This window comes from Capricornis sumatraensis, chromosome 16 (assembly GCF_032405125.1).
Source record: "Capricornis sumatraensis isolate serow.1 chromosome 16, serow.2, whole genome shotgun sequence".
Classification (NCBI taxonomy): domain Eukaryota; kingdom Metazoa; phylum Chordata; class Mammalia; order Artiodactyla; family Bovidae; genus Capricornis; species Capricornis sumatraensis.
In genome coordinates, this window is record NC_091084.1 from 77,686,686 (window position 1) to 77,705,429 (window position 18,744).

At 60.8% G+C, this 18,744-nt stretch overlaps 1 protein-coding gene across 1 annotated transcript; it reads right to left on the reverse strand.

The window, feature by feature from the left end:
• Positions 1 to 1,500: 1,500 nt before the first annotated feature.
• Positions 1,501 to 18,744, reverse strand: MYBPC3 (myosin binding protein C3). The gene is made up of 32 exons (XM_068988051.1): positions 18,720 to 18,744; positions 17,369 to 17,635; positions 16,686 to 16,799; positions 16,515 to 16,607; positions 16,275 to 16,423; positions 15,032 to 15,149; positions 14,527 to 14,575; positions 14,259 to 14,288; positions 14,032 to 14,085; positions 12,508 to 12,525; positions 12,047 to 12,201; positions 10,795 to 10,927; positions 10,566 to 10,568; positions 10,330 to 10,454; positions 10,149 to 10,254; positions 9,889 to 10,055; positions 9,386 to 9,551; positions 8,325 to 8,431; positions 8,211 to 8,240; positions 7,198 to 7,337; positions 6,917 to 6,997; positions 6,136 to 6,295; positions 5,716 to 5,820; positions 5,431 to 5,619; positions 4,181 to 4,318; positions 3,889 to 4,056; positions 3,176 to 3,264; positions 2,876 to 3,071; positions 2,554 to 2,693; positions 2,210 to 2,369; positions 1,993 to 2,129; positions 1,501 to 1,707 (listed from the first exon to the last, which is right to left on the reverse strand). The coding sequence occupies exons 1-32, from the start codon at positions 18,742 to 18,744 to the stop codon at positions 1,501 to 1,503; spliced, it is 3,819 nt and encodes a 1,272-aa protein (XP_068844152.1).

Here is an 18,744-nt window from a genome sequence, read left to right on the forward strand (position 1 = left end):
ACTCCACAGAGGTACCCTCGGCGGAGGCAGTTGGGGAGGTGAGGCCGTGCCCACCCCACCTCACCCGGCCTGCTCCAAGGGGTGGCCCCAGGGTGGCTGTGCCCGAGTGGGCCACTAGAGGGAGTGGCCAAACTGGGCTTTGACAGGGAGCAGGGATTCAGTGGGGCCGGAAAGAGACTGAGGCCTGGGCCTCAGCTCCCCAGAGAGGTGTCAGGACTGGGCCTCCCCCAGGGCCTGGAAACCAGGAGTGTCTGAGGCAGGGCAGGACTCCGAGAAGCAGCCTTGGACCAGCCTTCATGGAACTTCTTTTCTGTACCATGGAAAAGCCACTCTATCCGAGCACCTCTGAAAGCTGCTGGCTTCCTTCTCCCAAAAGGAAATCAGTGACGGGCTTCCGACCGCTGGGCGGGGGTTGGGGTGGGGAGCAGGGTAGGGCCCTGGCCCCCACACACCTTCCTGGTCCCATCTTGTCCAGACAGGACCCTCTCCCCGTGCAACACAGCTGTGGATGGGCAGCGGGCTCTTTGCCTACTGGGACCCCAAAGCAGCTGGGGTCTTACGGGCAGAGAAACACAGGCGCCCATCACCGCCCCCCGCCAGGCTGTGGCCACCAGGATGGTGGGGGCAGCGCCTGGGCTTCCAGCCCTTTTGCCAACAGCGCACTTTCCTCTGTCACAGCTCCTCGGTGTCCTCAACGGAAGTCAGGGAGACCAAGTTCCTTCTAGTGATGTTCTGTGAATTTAGGACCCTGTTCTGGTCCTCATTTAATTCATCCGGAGAACACCTGCCTTGTTTGTTTTCAATATAAATTCTCCTGTGCTTCTTGTGAAAACAGGCACTTTGGACAGGAAGTCAGTTCTTGGTGGCTGCACCGCTCTTTTATTGCCCTTACACACTGAGAAAGCACAGCAGGCCAGAAAGCCCCGTCCCCAGCCACCACTTCCAAAGCTCACACAGGGTCTGAGAGCTTCCGCATGAGCTCTGAGGTCAGAACGTGCCCGCCCATCGTGACTATGCTGCCCTACGGGTGCTCCCCCCACTCCAGTGTACACACTTGCACACACATCCAGCAGCAGGAAGGTGGCCTGTCCAGCTTCCTTCCAGGTTCCTGGCATACAGGCCGGCTCCAGCTCCACCTGTAACACAGGTTCCTATCTGAGTGAGCTGGGCTGAAACCCTAAGAGCCTCCTGCACCCCCCTTCCTGGTGGCTGCCCCTGGACCAAGGACGATCTGGAGCACATACCTGGCCATCTGAAGGGAGCCAGCCTGGTCACTGAGGCACTGCGGGAGAGGAGGCGGCCATGCCAAATCTGTGCTGCAATCTCCCAGCAACACGTATGGCCCCCGCCCCCAGCCTTCGAGAAGGCTCAGGGAGCAGCTCTGGCAGCAAAGTGCAGGGGCCAGTACCACCTGGCTGTGCCAGCTGCTCTCTCAGCCAGAGCAGCAGCTTGGGCCAGCATAGCAGGGCAGAAGCCCAGCGTACCCAGGGGCACCCGGCCTCAGCCCGGTGGCTCCTCACCTCGCACCTCCAGGCGGCACTCGCACTGGGCCTCCCCTTCCAAGTTGGTGGCCCTGCAGGCGTAGATGCCCCCATCGAAGGGGCAGGGCTTTCTGATCTCCAGAGTCAACACTCCCTGCTTGCTGAACATGCGGAAGCGGGCATCTTTGCTCAAGTCCAGGCCATTCTTGAACCAGGAAATCTTGGGCTGCAGATGGGAGGGTGGGAGGGAGCGCTCTCAGATTGAGGGAGACCCGACATTTGTTTCTCCTCTGAGCGCCCACTGGAGTCCCAGACTGGCCAAGGCTGAGGACAAATGGAGCCGGCAGGAGTCTCAGCCCTGTTCACGGAGGGACCTGACCCCTGGGGTGGAGAGGAAGCAGGGGCAGCCCAGGAAGAGGCTGCTCGAGGTGGGGCCCATAGGTCCCTCTCCTGGGTTGGCCCCATAGGTCCCTCTCCTGGGTCGGCCTGGACCAGCGCCCCAGGTCCCTACCTTGGGGCTGCCCCGAACAGCACAGCAGAGAGTAGTGTTATAGCCGGCAATGACCGATCGGTTGACCAGTGGGCGGGTGAAGCTGGGGGCCTCGGAGAAGTCCAGGGCCTTGTACTTGGGCAACTCATACGTGATGCCTGTGGGGGTCAGAACTCAGCACCCAGAGGGCCGCATCCAGCCCAGCGGGCCTCCCGGGGCGGGAGTGAGGGCCCAGCACCTGGTCTGGGGATAAAGACCGGCTCCTTGGTGGCGGCGGCTCTTTCGCTGGGCCCCACTGTGTTATGGCTGAAGACCCGGAAGTAGTAGCCGTTGCCGATGATGAGCTCCGACACGACGCAGTGGGTGCGGCGGTAATGCTCCAGGACGGTGAACCACTCCTGGTGGGGAGGGAAAGGAGGGATCCCTGCGGCGGGCCCTACGCGCTGCCAGGGCCGCTCTCGGGCACCCCTGTGGTCTGCACGCTCACTGTGGAGGGAACCAGGGCAGAGAGGAGGGCCCCGCCCAAGGGCAGGGAAGGCAGCCTGGCCCCGGGCAGGGTTGGGGGCCAAGCCCCAGGCTCACCATGGTCTTCTCGTCTGCCTTCTGAACCGTGTACCCCCAGAGCTCTGTGTTTCCATCATCTTGGGGCGGCTTCCACTCCAGAGCCACATTGAACCCCCACGCCTCTGCGACCTGGATGTCCTGGGGTGGACTTGGCCTGTCTGCAGGAGACAAACTCAGCTGGAAGCCCACGCCTCTGACACAGTACAGGCAGGGGCTGCCAGGCTTCAGGGGTCCCCCTGCCTGCCAGGACCTGGCCTGCCATCCTCGGCAGGGGCCCCGGGCCTGCAAGATGGCAAGCGGCAGCCCCGCTCGGGCTGGAGGGGCGCCCAGGGCCACGCACCGACGACCTGCAGCACCAGCTGGGCCTTGTCCTCCATGTTCTCCACACGCAGCGTCACCTGGTAGATGCCCGAGTGGGCGCGGCGCGCGGCCCGGATGAACAGGATGGTGTCCGTGGGGCTGTTGCGGATGCTCACCTCCTCGCCCGCCAGTGGCTGCCCCTCCTTGGTCCAGGTCACCTGAGGCCGGGGCTTGCCCTGTGGGGGAGCACAGCTCAGCGGCCAGCCTGGCCCGCCCTCCTGGCCCCTGCCCCAGCCCTGCTGAGGACATGCAAGTGTGCCAGGGCAGGGGCCAGCCCTACCTGGAAAGGAATGAGAAGGTTCACGGGCTCCCCGACCTTCTTCTGGATGGTCTGGCGAAGGTGTCTGGGCAGCTGCAGACGAGGCCGCTCTGTGGGCACAGAGAGCAGCTTGGCGGGGCCCACAGGCTGGGATGAGGCTGCAGAGCCGCGGCTGGGGCCCCCTCCCCTCCCACTGCCCAGCGCTGGCCCCAAAGGTCTCACGGCTCCCACCGCCACCGAGCCTCACACTGCGACACAGGCATGGACCAGAGTGGGTGAGGGACTTATTCACGGCCCGACAGCTAGTCTGTCACAGGCCAGGATGCTAATCATCGAGGCCTTCCCTCTGCATCCCCTGCGGTTTCCTCTGTCCACTCTGAGCAGCAGTTCCTCAACGATCCACTCTTTGCTGGTGACAGACTAATGGAAAGTGGATCCCCCAGGGACCAACCTGAGCCCAAGTGACCTCACTGCTCTGTCCTGAGCACATGGACAACGCCAACCTGATGGAGCTGAGAGACCCACACAACAGCTCAACGGTGATGATGCAACGACCTACCCCTTCCCTGGTCCGAACCCAGGACTGACAGAGCAGCCAGGCGGGAGGCCCTGCCGCTGCCTGCTCGTGCCGCCCGGGATAAGGGGGCCAGCCCCTCGTTCCTGCCCAGCGCTCTTCTCCCTCTGGCAGGCCCTCCCCGACCGCCCCCACCTCCCTGCACGCGAGAGGCACTCACGCAGCAACTCCTGCACCGTCACAGGCTCCTTGGTGGTGGCGGGGGGTCCAGCCCCCGCCATATTGTGCGCTTGCACACGGAAGAGCACACGGGCGCCAGTGGGCAGGTCCTTCACCAGCAGCGACGTGCGCTCTATCAGCCCCGGCAGGGCAGACACCCACGCCAAGCCTGCAGGTGGGGCAGAGGCGGTGGTCAGGTGGCAAGGCCGGCAGGGTCCGCAGCCTGCTGCCCACGTCCCGGTGGCTGGCAGGCCCAGCAGGGGGCAGGGGGCCCGGACGGGCGGTGCCCTCACCAGAGCCCTCTCGGCGGTACTCCACGCTGTAGCCGTCCAGCCCTCCGGCTCCCGCACGCTCAGGGGGCCTCCACTTGAGGGAGACGGTGGTGTCAGAGACATCCTCCACCGCCAGGTGCGTGGGCTCGCTGGGCGGGCCTGGGCAGAGGGGAGGCAGACGGGGTCTGAGCGAGGCTACGCCCCCATCAGCACAGCTGAAGGATCCAGGAAGACCCTCCCCTTCCACTGGCCTTCAAGCACTATAGAATTATCCCAGTTTTGTTAAAAGACATGTCTCTAGAAAGACTCAAAAACAAACGCACATCCAGACAGCACCAGCAATTACAGAAGAAAGATCTAAAAAGACACCCAAAACGCCAACATGCTTAGGAGGAGTCGCTCCTGCCAGATGGTGCAGGAGACGCTATGGAGGCAATTCAAGGGGAAACTAACCCAGAACATGGAAGTTTCCTGGTATTGTACAAGTGAGCTGAGAAACTGAAGTCAGTCCCTGAAGAGGGAGGCCTGAGCCCTTCTCCCCAGGGCACCTTCTTCCTGCCATCTCACCAAACCTTGCCCCTCCCTGTGTCTGCCCCACTACAGCCAGCCACCCTGTCCCCTAGACTCATGGGTCCTAACACCAACAGGGGTCCTCAAGAGTGCCACACCCTCGGGGGCTGCTCTACTTTCTCAACCCCGATTATATAGATGCGGAAACTGAGGCTTGGGGAGACCATGATTCCAGACATTCCTCCTGGGGACTTTCTCAACTCCCATTATACAGATGCAGAAACGGAGGCTGGTGGGAGACCACGACTCCAGATATTCCTCCTAGGGACGAAGGCACTGGCTCTGGTTCCTGGTCCAACGCTCTTTCCATAGACAGACACCCCTCACACCCTCAGCAGCCCCCTGCCCTCACCCCTTCCCTGGTTCACAAACCCTGGCTGAAGAGGGGGAGGGAACAGGAGAAAGAAACATCTATGCCAGATGCTGCCCCTGCGCGCTCTCACTTCATCTTAACAGCAGTTCTGTGAAGCAGACATCGTCATTACCCTCACTTCACAGATGCGAAAAGTGAGGCTGGAGAGGTGAGTCTCAGCTCCACCCCCTGCCAGCTGGGCCCCCCAAGCAAGTCATTTACTTCTCAGAGCCTCCCTTTCTTCACCTGTGAGATGACGGGAATGAAGGAAGACGAGGGGTGTGGACGCAGCCCACGGGGCAGCTGTGGGTACTGTGCCCTGGCCGCGGTGGCCTGGGGCAGGGCTCACCGATGGGCATGAAGGGCTGGGAGGCGGGGCTGGGCCTGGACATGCCCACGGCGTTGACTGCGTAGACCCGCATCTCGTAGATCACGCCCTCGATCATGCGCCGTGCCTCATGGCTCAGCTCCCGCAGCAGGTCAAAGTTCAGCCGCATCCACCGGTAGCTCTTCTTCTTCTTGCGCTCCAGGATGTACCCTGAAAGGGGAGGCAGGCGCGCTGGTCTGCCTGCAGCTCAGCCCACCCCCGTCCCACGTGCCCCGCCCAGGGCTCGGTCCCATGCCCTCAGCTCACCCAGGACCGGCTGCCCGCCATCGTAGGCCGGGGGCTCCCAGCGCACCGTGCACGAGTCCTCGCCCACCTTGCTGATCTCAGGGGCCGCGGGAGCATCCGGCACATCTAGGGGAGTGGACCCTCATGTGCTCTGCCTAGCCGGGGCCACCGGTGCCCATCCCCTCACCACCCATCCCCAACCAACAGGCTCCCCCGTGCCCCCACAGCCTAACACCATCTTTACAGAAGGCGGTTCTCATCAGGTCACCAGCCTGCAATCAACCGGCTACGGCTCCCCACTGCCTGTGTGCCCCCAGGTCCAAGTCCCAACCTGCTCTACTGATCCGAGAGGGGTGCGCGACGTCTGCTGAGACACTAAAGGACTGAACAGACGGGTCCTCCCTGGTTCCCTCCGTGCTCTCCCCTGGACCCCCGCCTCACCGATGACCTTGACCGTGAGGCTGACTTGGTCCTCCCCGACAGGGTTCTTCACTGTGACCACGTAGACGCCCTCGTCCTCCTGCTCAGCCCCCTCGACGGTGAAGATGCTGCGGTCCTTGGTGGTCTCCACTCGGACCCGGCCCTCTGTCTCACACAGCAGCTGGTGGGGGAGGAGAAGTTGGTGGGGGGTACTCAAGTCAGACCCCAGGGGTTCCTGCAGCCTCTGCAGCCACCGACAGCCCTGAGGTGGGCACGGAGCTCAGCCCGGGTCTGCTGGGGAGGCGCAGCCTGAGTGGAAACTGCATCGTGTGAGCATCTAATCCAAGACCCTTTCCCACCACCTGCCCAGAGCACGGCCCTCGATTTGTCACAGGTCAGGCAGCCACCTGTCCTCTCCATCCTCAGTTTCCCTTTCTGACCTAAAGGACCTCACACAATTACTGTGAGGATCTCAAAAGACCTCAGCTGGGCAGCGGAAGCAGCAGCGCGGAGGAGGAGGAAAAGCCAGGAGCGGTGCCCCGGCCGCGACTCCAACCGGATAGGGCCAGGGACCCACTCCCCCGCGGGGAGGGAGCACAAAGTCAAGGCGGCCTCAGGAAGACAAGAGTCAGCGAGCCCCCAAATCCAGAGGACTTCCTGGGGTGTGGAGGGTGGAGACCCTGCCTGGGGCAGGAACACAGCTGGCTCGATGGGGCACCTCAGCAGAGACCTCGCCTGAGGGCGGACACCACGTGGACAGAAACTCACTGCAGGCAAACGAGCCTCCTCCAGCCTCGCTCACCTTCTTGTCAAACACCCACTCGTCACCGGCACCTGATTCCTCTGACGCATCGGGGGCTGGCCCTGCTGCGACCTTATTCCCCTGGAAACAGGACGAGAAGGAAGGAGGGAGGGAGGAGGAGGAAGGTCTGGTTTGGCCTGGAGGGAACCTGGCCAAGCACCCTGTCCTTGTCTCTGCCCACCCTCGGCCAGCTGTAAGGCGTGCGCAGGTGGGGTGGGCAGCATGCTGGGCCCATGCACCCATTTTACAGACAGGAGCATGGGGGGAGGGGTCCACAGTACCTTTGTGATGGTCTTCTGCCAAATTACAGTGGGAGCAGGGTCCCCGGATATAGGGACATCCAGGCGTAGCTTGTTCCCGGCCACCACCACGATGGTGTCCGGCACGCGACCTGGGCAATCCAGGTGGATCTTGGGAGGTTCTGGTAGGGAGAGAGGACAGGTCAGAGAAATAAGAAAAGGGCCCCAGGCCTCTGAAAGAAGGGACAACTGGAAAAAGCACATGCCCCTGGGTGTTGGTTTATTTTCTGAATTGATTTTATCGAGGTATAGTTTGCATACAATCAAACGCCAACACTTGAGCAGACTGCTTAACGAGTGTTGACAAACATGCCCCCATGTAACCACTGCCCATCAACACCTGCCCAGGAAGCCCCAGGGAGGTTCAGAACACTGGGTCACCTAGGACAGCATTTCTCAGATTGTGTTTGGGGGAACACCAGTGTCTTCCTAGAAAAAAAAATTTCCATGGAAAATATTTAAGAAACCCTGGGTTAAACCAAGTTGAGTAGGACTTTTCAGAGCCTTTGACATGCCAATGCGCTTTCCGAATCAACAAGCAGTAGGACAGACGGACGGTTCAGAGTTTCTCAAACTTAATGAACCCTGTTTGGAAAGCCCTGACCTAGAGCCTGCCTCAGCCTGGACGAGTCTCCTGAAGTTAAGATCCTAAAATGCCTGATTACAGTTTAATCTAAATGCAGGAGAAGTACTTCTAAAAGCAAAAAAGATTTAATAATAAAACCCCACAACTGTGATGTCCTCTGCAAGCTCACACATACCACCTTAGGTCAGCGTTCCTATCACCCCATTGGGGAGCCACTTCAGGGTCCCCATTTTAGAGGTGAGGAAACTGAGGCTGAGATAGACCACAGCTGGCCTGTGGTCAGAGTGGCAGAGCTGAGGCTGGGCCTCAGGTTGAGCCAGGTCCCGACTCCCAGCTCCTTGTTTCTGCTGAGTGGAGAGGAGACCCTGGCGGGGTGCGGGGAGGCAGCAAGCCGGGGCCCGAGACTCACCCTGCCTGGGCACGAAGTCAATCTTGACCTCTGCAAGAGACAGAAGAGCAAGTGGCACCAGGGTGCAGGCCGGCCCCAGCGGCAGGGGACCCTCTGCCCCTCACACCGGCTCACCCATGAAGTGGAGCTTGGCAGACAGGTTACAGGCGAAGCCTTCCGGCACAAAGCTGTAGTCTGCCTCGTCTGCAGGCGTGACGTCATCAATGGTCAGCTTGTGGACCCTAGAGGGCAGTGGTGGCTCAAGGGACCCTGCTGGGCCACGCACCCCTTGCCTCACCAGACACCCCAGCCAGGACTCCAGGGAGCTCTTGCCCTGCCCTGGCTCAATGGTGTGCAGAGTGTTTTCTCGGACCTCCCTGGTGGTCCAGTGGTTAGGAATTCACCTGCCAACGCAGGGGACATGGGTTCGACCCCTTGTCCGGGAAGATCTCACATGCTGAGGAGCAGCTAAAGCGGCTGGATCTAGAGCTGGTCCTCCTCAAAAAGAAACACCACCACAATGAGAAGCCCCAGCACTGCAACCAAAGGGGCACTCCCGCTTGCCGCAGCTCGAGAAAGGGTGCACAGCAACAAGGACCCAGAACAGCCAAACACTAAAAATTTTTTTGAGTGCTGTCTTTCTCTGCTTTTGAATTTTTCCGCTCCCTTGCCTGCTTTCAGAGGTAGGCAGTGTAGACATGTCCCCTTGGCTGGGCCCTTGGAGACTGGGCAGGGGCTTGTCACATTAATCTCTGTGACCTTGGGCCCAGCACGGGCTGGCCCAGATACTCAGGGTATGAGTAAGAGCGGCGCCCTGCCCTGCCCTGCCCTGGTCACGAGCTGGGGGAAGAGGCTGGGGGTCCCAGCCTGTCTCTCTCACTGCTTCATCTTTGTCTCCGACTTCCTCCTCCATCTCCAATGGACCCTCCAATGCTTCTGCCTCTCCACACTTCGGTGTGTCCCTTTCCTCTTTGTCTCTGTCCTGACTGTGTGTCTGTCCCTTCTAGCTCTCCTGTCTCTCAATCTCTGTTTCTGGCTCACTCTCGGTGTTAGGCATCTCTTCTGGTCGTCTCTTTTCCTTTGCTTCAGTCTGTTTCTCTATGCGTCTGTCCCTCCGTCTGTCTGTGTCTCTATTTCAGTCTCTGTTTCTTGCTGTCTCTCTGTGGCTCTGTCCCTGGCACACCCTGCACACTCACCGCCCGATGTGGGACACCTTTATGCGGCTGTCAGGCACCAGCTCCTTTCCGTTCTTCAGCCATACCCCCCGCACGTTCTCATCTGACACCTCACACTTGAACACAGCCTGGTCCTTTGAGCCCACCGTCAAGTCTGCGATGCTCTGGTACACCTCCAGCTTCTTCTCTGCGGGGGCAGGGCAGACCCAGTGAGCTGGGGAGGGTGTGGGTGGGTGGGAATCCCTGCGGAGATCTCCTGGGCTTGTGAAAACACATGAGTGCATGCACGAGTGCAATGCTTGTGTGCCTGTGATGGTGCTGTGGACACAGGAACCTAAGTGCACCGGGGTGGGTGATGCTAACCAGGCCCATCTGAACCTCCCAACACTCTCCAGGTGGTCACCCCAGCATCCCCATTTTATGGATGAGATAAGTGAGGTCTGAGGTGTTGAAGTGACATGTCCAGGACCGTGCTGGCCTCAATGCTGGCTTTGCTCAATTCCCGTCCGTGGCTGGGGTCTCACCCTGCACGATGAGCTCGGCCAGAGCCTGACCCCCACTGGTGCGCAGTGCGTAGTGCCCGGCGTCCTCCAGTGTCGCCTCGTTGATGATCAGGTGGTGCTTCTGACCGTCCTTCTTGAACCGGTATTTAAAGGTCTCCTCCCGGGTCAGCTCCACCCCGTCCTTCAGCCTGGCCAGAGGGTGGGCAGCAGGTGCCAGGGCCCCCTCTGGGGACACCCCAGGCCCCCGGCCCTGCCCCACGACCCCCTGCCTCAGCACTCACCATTTGACCTGCGCCCCCTCCTCAGACACTTCACACTCAAACTCCACTCGCTGTCCCACCATCACCAGCTGGTCCTCCAGCGGCCGCGTGATCAGCACGGGGGGCTCTGTCAAGCGGAGGAAGCGAGATGGGCAGGCCGCTCAGCGGGTCCCCTCTTAGGGTCTCCAGGCCCCGGGCCCACCTTTGACGAAGAGCTCGGTGCTGCACTTCTCTTCGCCCACTACACATTGATAGGCTGCGTCGTCAGCCAGTGAGCACTGGCTAATGGTCAGCGTGCGCTTGGCGCCGATGGACTCGAAGATGTACCTGGGTAAGGCCAGGGTGGTGGCAGGAGACCCATGGACTCCCCACCTGGGCCCTGGGTGCCCCCTCAAACCCCCATCGGGACCCCTGTGCCCCCACCCCAAGGAACCTTACTTGCTGTGGAGCAGAAGAGGCCCGTGGAGCATTCCCGATGGGAGGAGCGAGATTGAGAGAAAATGAGCAGGGAAAGAGCCGGGAAGAGACAGAGACGAGAGTCAGAACCCAGAGAAACGGGGAGAGACAGAGATAGGGAGTGAGAGCTGGCCAGAGGGCAGGGGCGGAGAGAGAGGCAGGACAGAAGGGTTGCGGAGCAGCCCTCCCCAGCCCCAGCACCCGTCCTCACCTGCCGCTCATCTGAATCTCCTGTCCGTTCTTAAGCCACTTGACCTCGGCGTCAGGATCGGCCAGCTCCACCATCAGCCGGATCTTGTGGCCCTTGCTCACCTGGTAGGCCGGCTGCAGCTTCTTCTGAAAGGCTGAGCACCCCCACCCTCAGCCCCCTGCTCCCCAGGCTGACCCAGGCCAGGAGGACAAGGTCCTGCCTCCCCACGTCTCTCTCTGGGCCTCTGCTGGGACCTGTCTCCTTATCTCTGTCAGCTCCTTGTCTCTCTGTCTTCCTTCCCTGGGGTCCACTTCACCTGCTCAGCTCAGAGCTAGGGTTCGGGGCTTCCAGAAAGGCAGGAGCTCAGCAGAAGAACGGGTGGTGGGACAAGTGGGCCTTCTCTTCCTCTCCAGTCTGTTTCTGCGGCAACCCCCAGGTTCATGCCCTCCTTCTAGGTGCCTGCGTCTCAACTCGGTTTCCAGGGCCTCCATGTCAAGCCCACCATGGGGAAGGGCTGGCCCGAGCCCTAGCCTCCGACCCACCTGGGGTGGGGGCTGGGGGCGCTCACCTGCACCCACCTGTTATTTACCTGTGAGGGGGCTTAACCAGGGTTTTCTCTTCCCGGGTCGGGTCGGGGGGCAGTGTCCTCTGGGCTTAACTGGCTTCTCCCTCTTCTAGGGGTATGGGGAGAATCAAGCAGACTACTTTTTTCCCCAAGGGCGGGTCGGGGAGGAAGGGGCCTCCTGGCTTTGGCTGTGGAGAGGAGGGCTGGCCTGGGCTCCATCCTCTTCCTGTGGCATCTCCGGGCTAACTTTGCCCTTTTCTTTTTCTGTGTGACCAGATGCCAACCCGGGCACCCCGGCTTTGTCCCGCCAGAGAAGAGGACGTTCACCCAAACGGTCCCTTCCCGGGTGTCTCTCAGTCAAGCTGGACGCCGCTCTCTTTCCCGGAAGCGCGCCTGTGCGCCGCCGTGCGTGCACGTGCCTGCGTCTGCGCGCCGCCGTGCGTGCACGTGCCTGCGTCTGCGCGCCGCCGTGCGTGCACGTGCCTGCGTCTGCGCGCCGCCGTGCGTGCACGTGCCTGCGTCTGCGCGCCGCCGTGCGTGCACGTGCCTGCGTCTGCGCGCCGCCGTGCGTGCACGTGCCTGCGTCTGCGCGCCGCCGTGCGTGCACGTGCCTGCGTCTGCGCGCCGCCGTGCGTGCACGTGCGCGCGCTGGCCTGCGGAGGCGCTCAGCCACCCCTCGCCTCGCCTGGCTCTGCGCGGGAGGCTCACCTGTGCTCTTCTTCTCGTCCCGCTTTATGCCCTTGAGCCTCTTGAGCATGCCCCGCAGGTCGGTGACTCCGTGCTGGAAGGCGATGCGCTCGTACTCCGACGGGGGTGCCTGCCGCAGGATCTCCCACACGTCCTCCTCAGCGGGGGCCTCCAGCCTGCGTCCACGTGGCGAGGCCTCAGGGTCCACGTGGCGAGGCCTCAGGGTCCACGTGGCGAGGCCTCAGGGCCCCCGTGGCCAGGACAGAGTTGTTGTCCCCTCCCCTCCCCTCCGCAAGCAGGAGCTGCTTCTGCCCCTCTGACCCTTCCCTTCTGGTGGAGCAGCTTGAACTGGAGTGGATCCTGGACCAGTTCGGGGGATCATGAGGCCTTACGTGCTCAGTGTGGGGGACTGGGACTGGGAGGGGCTCCTGGCTAAAGTAGGGGTGATAGGGCCGGCGGGGGGCGCTTCCTGGGACACTCACCTCGGGGTCCGTAAACTGCTGCTCCAGGCAGGAAAGAAAGGCAGTGTACACATTAGAGACAGAACAGAGAAGAACAAAGGTGATTCCATATTGAGTCCATGCCTTTAGCACTAACCCCTATCCTCTGTTGCCTGCGTTTCGTCAAGCTGGCTCTGCGCCCTTGTAAAAGCATGTTGTCTATGCTGCTGCTAAGTCACTTCAGTTGTGTCCGACTCTGTGCGACCCCATAGACAGCAGCCCACCAGGTTTCCCCGTCCTTGGGATTCTCCAAGCAAGAATACTGGAGTGGGTTGCCATTTCCTTCTCCAATCCATGAAAGTGCAAAGTGAAAGTGAAGTCACTCATTCGTGTCCGACCCTCAGCGACCCCATGGACTGTAGCCTTCCAGGCTCCTCCATCCATGGGATTTTCCAGGCAAGAGTACTGGAGTGGGGTGCCATTGCCTTCTCATACCCTGAACTATAAAGTATATGACAGGCCATTCTTAAGGCTGTGTCTCCCTGGCTGGACCTTTAAAGGTATAGAACACTTTTCATTTGTATGGAGATAAAAAGTTCCAAAAGATAACAATTATCTTGTGGGAAGTTTACAAGAACATTGTGACCAAATCTCCCTGGAGGGCCGCGAGAACAAAGCATTCTACTAAGAAGTCTGTGATAACCAGCCACACCCCCTCCCCCTTTCAGTAGAAAAGAGACCAGAATTCTAACTGGGGTAAGGTGGTTCTTTGGGACATTAGTCCACCATCTTCTTGGTTTGCTGGTTTTCTGAATAAAGTCATTATTCTTTGCCCCCAACAAGTTGTCCTTCGATTTACTGGCCTGTCATGCAGCACGCAATACAAGCGTGGACTCAGTAACAAAGGCACGGGTCATCCCTCCATGAACACACATGGGGCCTCACCTCCACTTTCCTCCCTGCACTCACACCTTTCTGTTTACAGGGCACCCGTGGCTTTGTTTATTCCTCCTGAGCTCTGACAGGTGTCAGGAGAGCCAGAGGCTCAGAGACTCTCCCCAGTCAGTGGAGATCCTCACCCAGGTCAGTCTGATCCCCAGCCTTGTCATCTGTCATCTTCCCTGGTGGGGATGGCCCTGCTACCCCCAAAGCGCTTGACCCCAGTGCTCATTCTCTGGGCTGAAGCAGCACTGGCCGCAATGCAGGGTCCAAGAGAGGGAGGGACAGGACACAGAGGACACGAGTCAGTTGCACTGGGTGGGGCTAGGTGGGCAATTCCTGAGGCTTTGGAGTCCTCTCCCAGCTTGTGAGTCTCCAGAGCCTATTGGGAAGAGCTATCACAGACTCAAGTGTAGGCTGGTCATGGGAACAGTGTGAGGATATTAGTTCATCGATGTAACCTCTGCTGAGCTCTCTGACTCTTCCCAGCACCTGGCCTGTCCCGTCCGACAGACAAGGAAACCAGCTCCGAGTGGTGCGTGACCTGCTCGGGGTCACACAGCTGGAAAACCGCAGGGCTGGCATCGGGGAGCCTCGTGTTCTGGGAGCTGCTTCCCTGGGGCTTACCTCTTCCTCAGCAGCGAGCTGAAGTCCAGAGTCGCAGTGTCTTCATGGCTGTTGCTGCGGAGAGGAACCCCCAGTGAGGCCACGACAGAGCCAACTGTGAATAGAAGGGTCTGGGAGCAGGGGGCGTGGGGGTGGGCCGAGGGAGAGAGAGGGACACTGACGGAGCGGGCGCGCCCTGCCCGTCTCAGACCCCTGGGGTCGTCATACAGGTGGATAGGAAGGGGTACCTGATGCGCCGACCGCCTCCAGCCAGGCTCCTGCGGGGATAAGACTCAGACTTTTCACCTGCCCGGGGAGCTTACTCTCTCCCACACACGTCCGTTTCAGCCTGGCCATTCACATCACCCCCAGTCCTGGTCCCTGTGTTATGCCCCTGCTCTGACCCCCGTATCAACCCCAGGCCTGGTCCCCCACATCACCCTGGCCCTGACCCCAAGGGGCCACAGACCCCAGTACTGGCCCCCCCCCGGGCCCCAAGGAGGGAGGGCTACTCACGTGCGGCGGAAAGTTGATCGGAGGTCCACATCTCCGGGGCCAACGGCCTCTGGTTTCAAAGAGGGGGGATGAGAGTGATGGGGAAGTTTTTAGAGGGGGCCTGCCCACCTATGACCCCTTGACAGTGGGCATCTGTCCCAGGAACCTGCCCTCTGAACCTTTCCCAGCCCGTGTTGAGGAACCAGGGGTGTGGTGCAGCTCAAGGTCTCCAGTACCTTCCAGATTCATCTCCCTCCCATCTCTCGACTCACCCTTCACCTCTTCACCAGTGCCTAATCACCAGACACCAAGATGATACCCAGAGGAGATCTGAGGTCAAGCCCCACCCCAACCCTAAAAGCCCCGATGTATTTCTTCCACGCTTCTGTGTGAATAGCACTGGGCGTGTGATCAGCAGGCGTATGGCCAGGCCTCAGCATCCCCCTTAGTACTGGGAAGTGGAGGCGGGGGTGGGGACTGGACCCACAGGGAGCCTGAACCCAACAGACACCACAGGGCCCCTCACCATGGACAGTGAGGTTGAAGTTGCAGCTGTCAAATTTGTCCTTGGTGGACACCTCACAGCGGTAACCACCGGCAAAGGAGGCCTGGGCATCCGTGATGTGCAGCTCAAATAGGTAGACCTGTGGGAGTGAGGCGTCAGGAGAGGCTGCAGGCCAGGAGACAAGGCCCTGCACCCGAAAAGAGACTGGGGGGCTGAGGACCACCGACCTTCTCACCCCTCGGGGCTTAAACGAATCCATTCAGTTTTGAATGCATAAAAACGGGGCCCCTTCTCAAGACACATTGCCATCCGCTGGCACAGGGTGGTGATAAAATAGAAATCAAGGGTGGCTACAAAGCAAGTGGCATTCGCTTAGGATGAGGCATTTGGGGGGAATTTCCTGGCAGTTCAGTGGTTAGGACTCCATGCTTTCACTGCAGTGGGCCCAGGTTGGATCCCTGATTAGGGATTCTGAGAGCCACGCAGTTCAGCCCCCCCAAAAAAGGCATTTTTGTTCAGGGAACTGCACATACAACTGAACATGACCACCCTACCCCTCCAGAAGCCCCCTTGCTTGGGCCAGGACTGTGGAAGAGTGGGAGGAGCAAAGGCTGGGAGTCAAAGCACAGGTTCCAGGCCTGGCTATGAGTGACCTGGGACCAACAACAGCAACCTCTCAAGCTTTGGTTTCCTCGTGTGTGTAGAGAATTGTTGTGGTTGCTCATCCAGGGCCCCATGAGCTCTGATAGCCTTCCATATGGGGTCTTTGCACCCTCACTGACTGGTGCCCCCCAGGCTTTATTACGCCCCTTTGAGACTATCATAGCTTCCCTAGTGGTTCAGTGGTAAAGAATCCACCTGCCAATGCAAGAGACATGGGTTTGACCCCCGGGTTGAGAAGATCCCCTGGAAGAGGAAATGGCAACCCACTCCTGGGAAATCCCATGCATAGAGGAGCCTGGCAGGCTACAGTCCATGGGGTCGCAAAGGTCGGACGTGACTGAGTGCACACGTGAGACTATCACGCCTCTGAGCCCCCATGTCCTTCTATGCCCCCCAATAACCCTCCTCGGAGCCTCGCCAAGCTCGCTGTGTGCCGCTGACCCCCCAACCAGCTTTGCAGGCTTTCCACGACCCTGCTCTGCACCTCCCCTGTGGTTCAGGTCTCACAGTGCCCCCTGCCTCTCTGTGCCCCTGGGCCTTCCAGGGGCTCTCCACGTGCCTTCACAGTGCGTCCCCGTGACCCTGCGCCCGCGGGCCCCACCTTGCTGGTCCGATCGTAGCTGTCGCGCAGCTGCAGGTGCTGCCCCACCTTGCTGCTCAGGTCCACCCACTTGCCCTTGAACCACTTGACCACGGGCGGTTTCAAGAGGCTGGCTCCGGCCACGCGGGCCGAGAAGCTGATGCTGCCGCCTGCAGGAGAGGGGCAACCGTCTGGGCTTGGGGGACGCCCTGTACCTCCGTCCCCTCTCCTCGCCCCCGGGGGCAACAGCCCCACACTCACCCATGGTCACCTCGCCGTCCTGTGGCCTCATCACAAAGAGGCCGATGGGGTCGCCAGGGGCACTGGGGCCCTCAGGGGCCGCTGAACTGGACCCTGTGGGCAGAGGCGTTTGAGACCTGCCCTGGGACACCCCCATCCACCGACCCGGCCTCCCTGCCCGGCTCCTCTCACCTTCAGGACTAGGGGCGCCTGCTTCCACCTCAGGGGCAGAGGTTGGGGCCTCTCCCAGGGCTTCAGGGGCTTCGGTGGGGGCGGGAGCAGGGGCTGACACAGGCTCCGCTTTCCCTGGAGGGGATCAGGTCGGGGGTCGTGGAGCAGCTTCTAATCAGAGTCGCCCTGCCCCCCGCCCCAGTTATCTTGTCCCTGGTCCTTCCTGTCTTTGCAGGAAGTCCATCCAGCCTGCGTTTGACCTTCTCCCTGCCCTCACCAGCTGTCTGTGCCCTCATCTCAGAGGGTCGGCCTGAACATCCCTCCTCTCCTTCTCCAGGCTCGGGTCTTGGTCCAGCCCGTCAGGCTGGGCTGGGGCTCGGCACACACCCACAGGTTCGTGGGGCTTCCCTGCCAGCACACCCAGCCCACCAAGTTCCCATCCGTGTGGGGGTGTCCAGCGGGAGGTCAGTGTTACGTCTGACTCATCTCTGAACTTCCCCCACCTCCAGAATGGCCCAGATGGGCCAGGGAGCCTGGCGGGGACACTCAGAAAGGTCTTGCTACAGAAAACGGGAAAAGGCCACGGCGGGCTGGGGGCTCACCCAGGGCCAAGGCAAGAAAGTGGGAAGACAGCTCCTGCGCGGTGATGGACAGAGAGCTGGAGGGGCTGCTCCAACTTCAGGGAAGGCTGCCCTGGCGCTTACCTGTGTCTACGACCTTGAGGTCAAACTTGACCTTGGAGGAGCCAGCAATGACCGCGTAGGAGCCTTGGTCAGCGGGACCCGCGTCCCGCACGGTCAGCGTGTGCCGCGTGCCCTCGGCTGCCAGGCCATATTTCTCGCTGGCGTTGATGTCGCTGCCCGCCCGCTGCCAGCGCACCTTCAGGCCCGCCCGCTCTGTCTCGGCCTCAAACACGGCAGGGCTGCCGGCGGCCACTTCTGCGGACCGTGGCTTCTTGCTGAAGGCGGAGACTGAGGGGCCGATGGAATTTGCAGGGGTCCCCGGCTTGCCCCTGCACCCCACTCCTACATCCCCTCTTATTAAATAAGGTGATGAGTGCTTTAATGGATCACCTCATTTAATGCTCCAACGGCTCTACAAGGTAGGTGCAGTTATCCCCAGAGGAGGGCTCTGAGGCTCAGAGAGGTTAAGTGACTTACCCAAAATCACACAGCCAGGAAGTGGGAGAGCCAGGCCTGAGGAATTTTGCTAGGTGTGTCCCTGAAGAGCCCACCCTCTCTGCCTGTGGAAGCCCAACCCCCAACAGCTGGGGCCTTTGGCAAGGGGCCAGCATTCTGCCTACTTGGACATGGCTAAATTTGTCCTCTAAGGGCCTGGGGCTGGGAATCAGCAAGTGAGATAAAGCTGGACTGGGAGAGGGCTGGGGCTGGGGGGCTGATCCCTGACCTGGAGAACCTTGGAAGGCCAGGGCGGGGACTCCGGGCTGTGACTTTCTCTGCCCTTGGTGGTGGCTCAGGGACCTCTTGCCCACCCTCTCCCCAGAGCAGAGGCCCTGCATCACTTCAGTGTGGGGGCTATGCCTGGTGTGGGGGCCACAGGGGCGCAGGCTGGCAAAGCAGAGACTCTCAGAACAGGAAGCAACCCACCAAAGCCCTCTTTGTAGAGTTGGGGAAACCGAGACCCAGAAAGGGGAGGGGCCTGTCCAAGGTGTTCAGGGAGATGGGCTTGAGTCTGGAGCCATCCTGGGGTACCTCCTGCGGCAGTCTTTCCCCAAAAGTCAAGCCGGGACCTAACCTTGCTGCAGAAGATGGGGATGCAGGCAGGGAAGGGGTCACCTGGCATCCTGAGAGTGGGGCGATGGCCCTGGGGGCTTCCTGCCTTGGCTGTCTCCCTCTCTGGGCCCCTGACCCTGGTTTACCCTCACTCTCATCAGAACGATGAGAAGGAGAAACTGAGAATTGAAAAAGGACCCAGGAGGACAGAGGCCCTGTCCTGGGAACCCCTCAGGAGCTCATTCTTGGGCCCACCCCCAACCGAGGATGTCCGCAGCCCTCCCTGCCCCACAGTCGGCCCCCAGCCCAGGCCTGGAGCTACCTGGTTTCTTCCCTGGCTCAGGCAT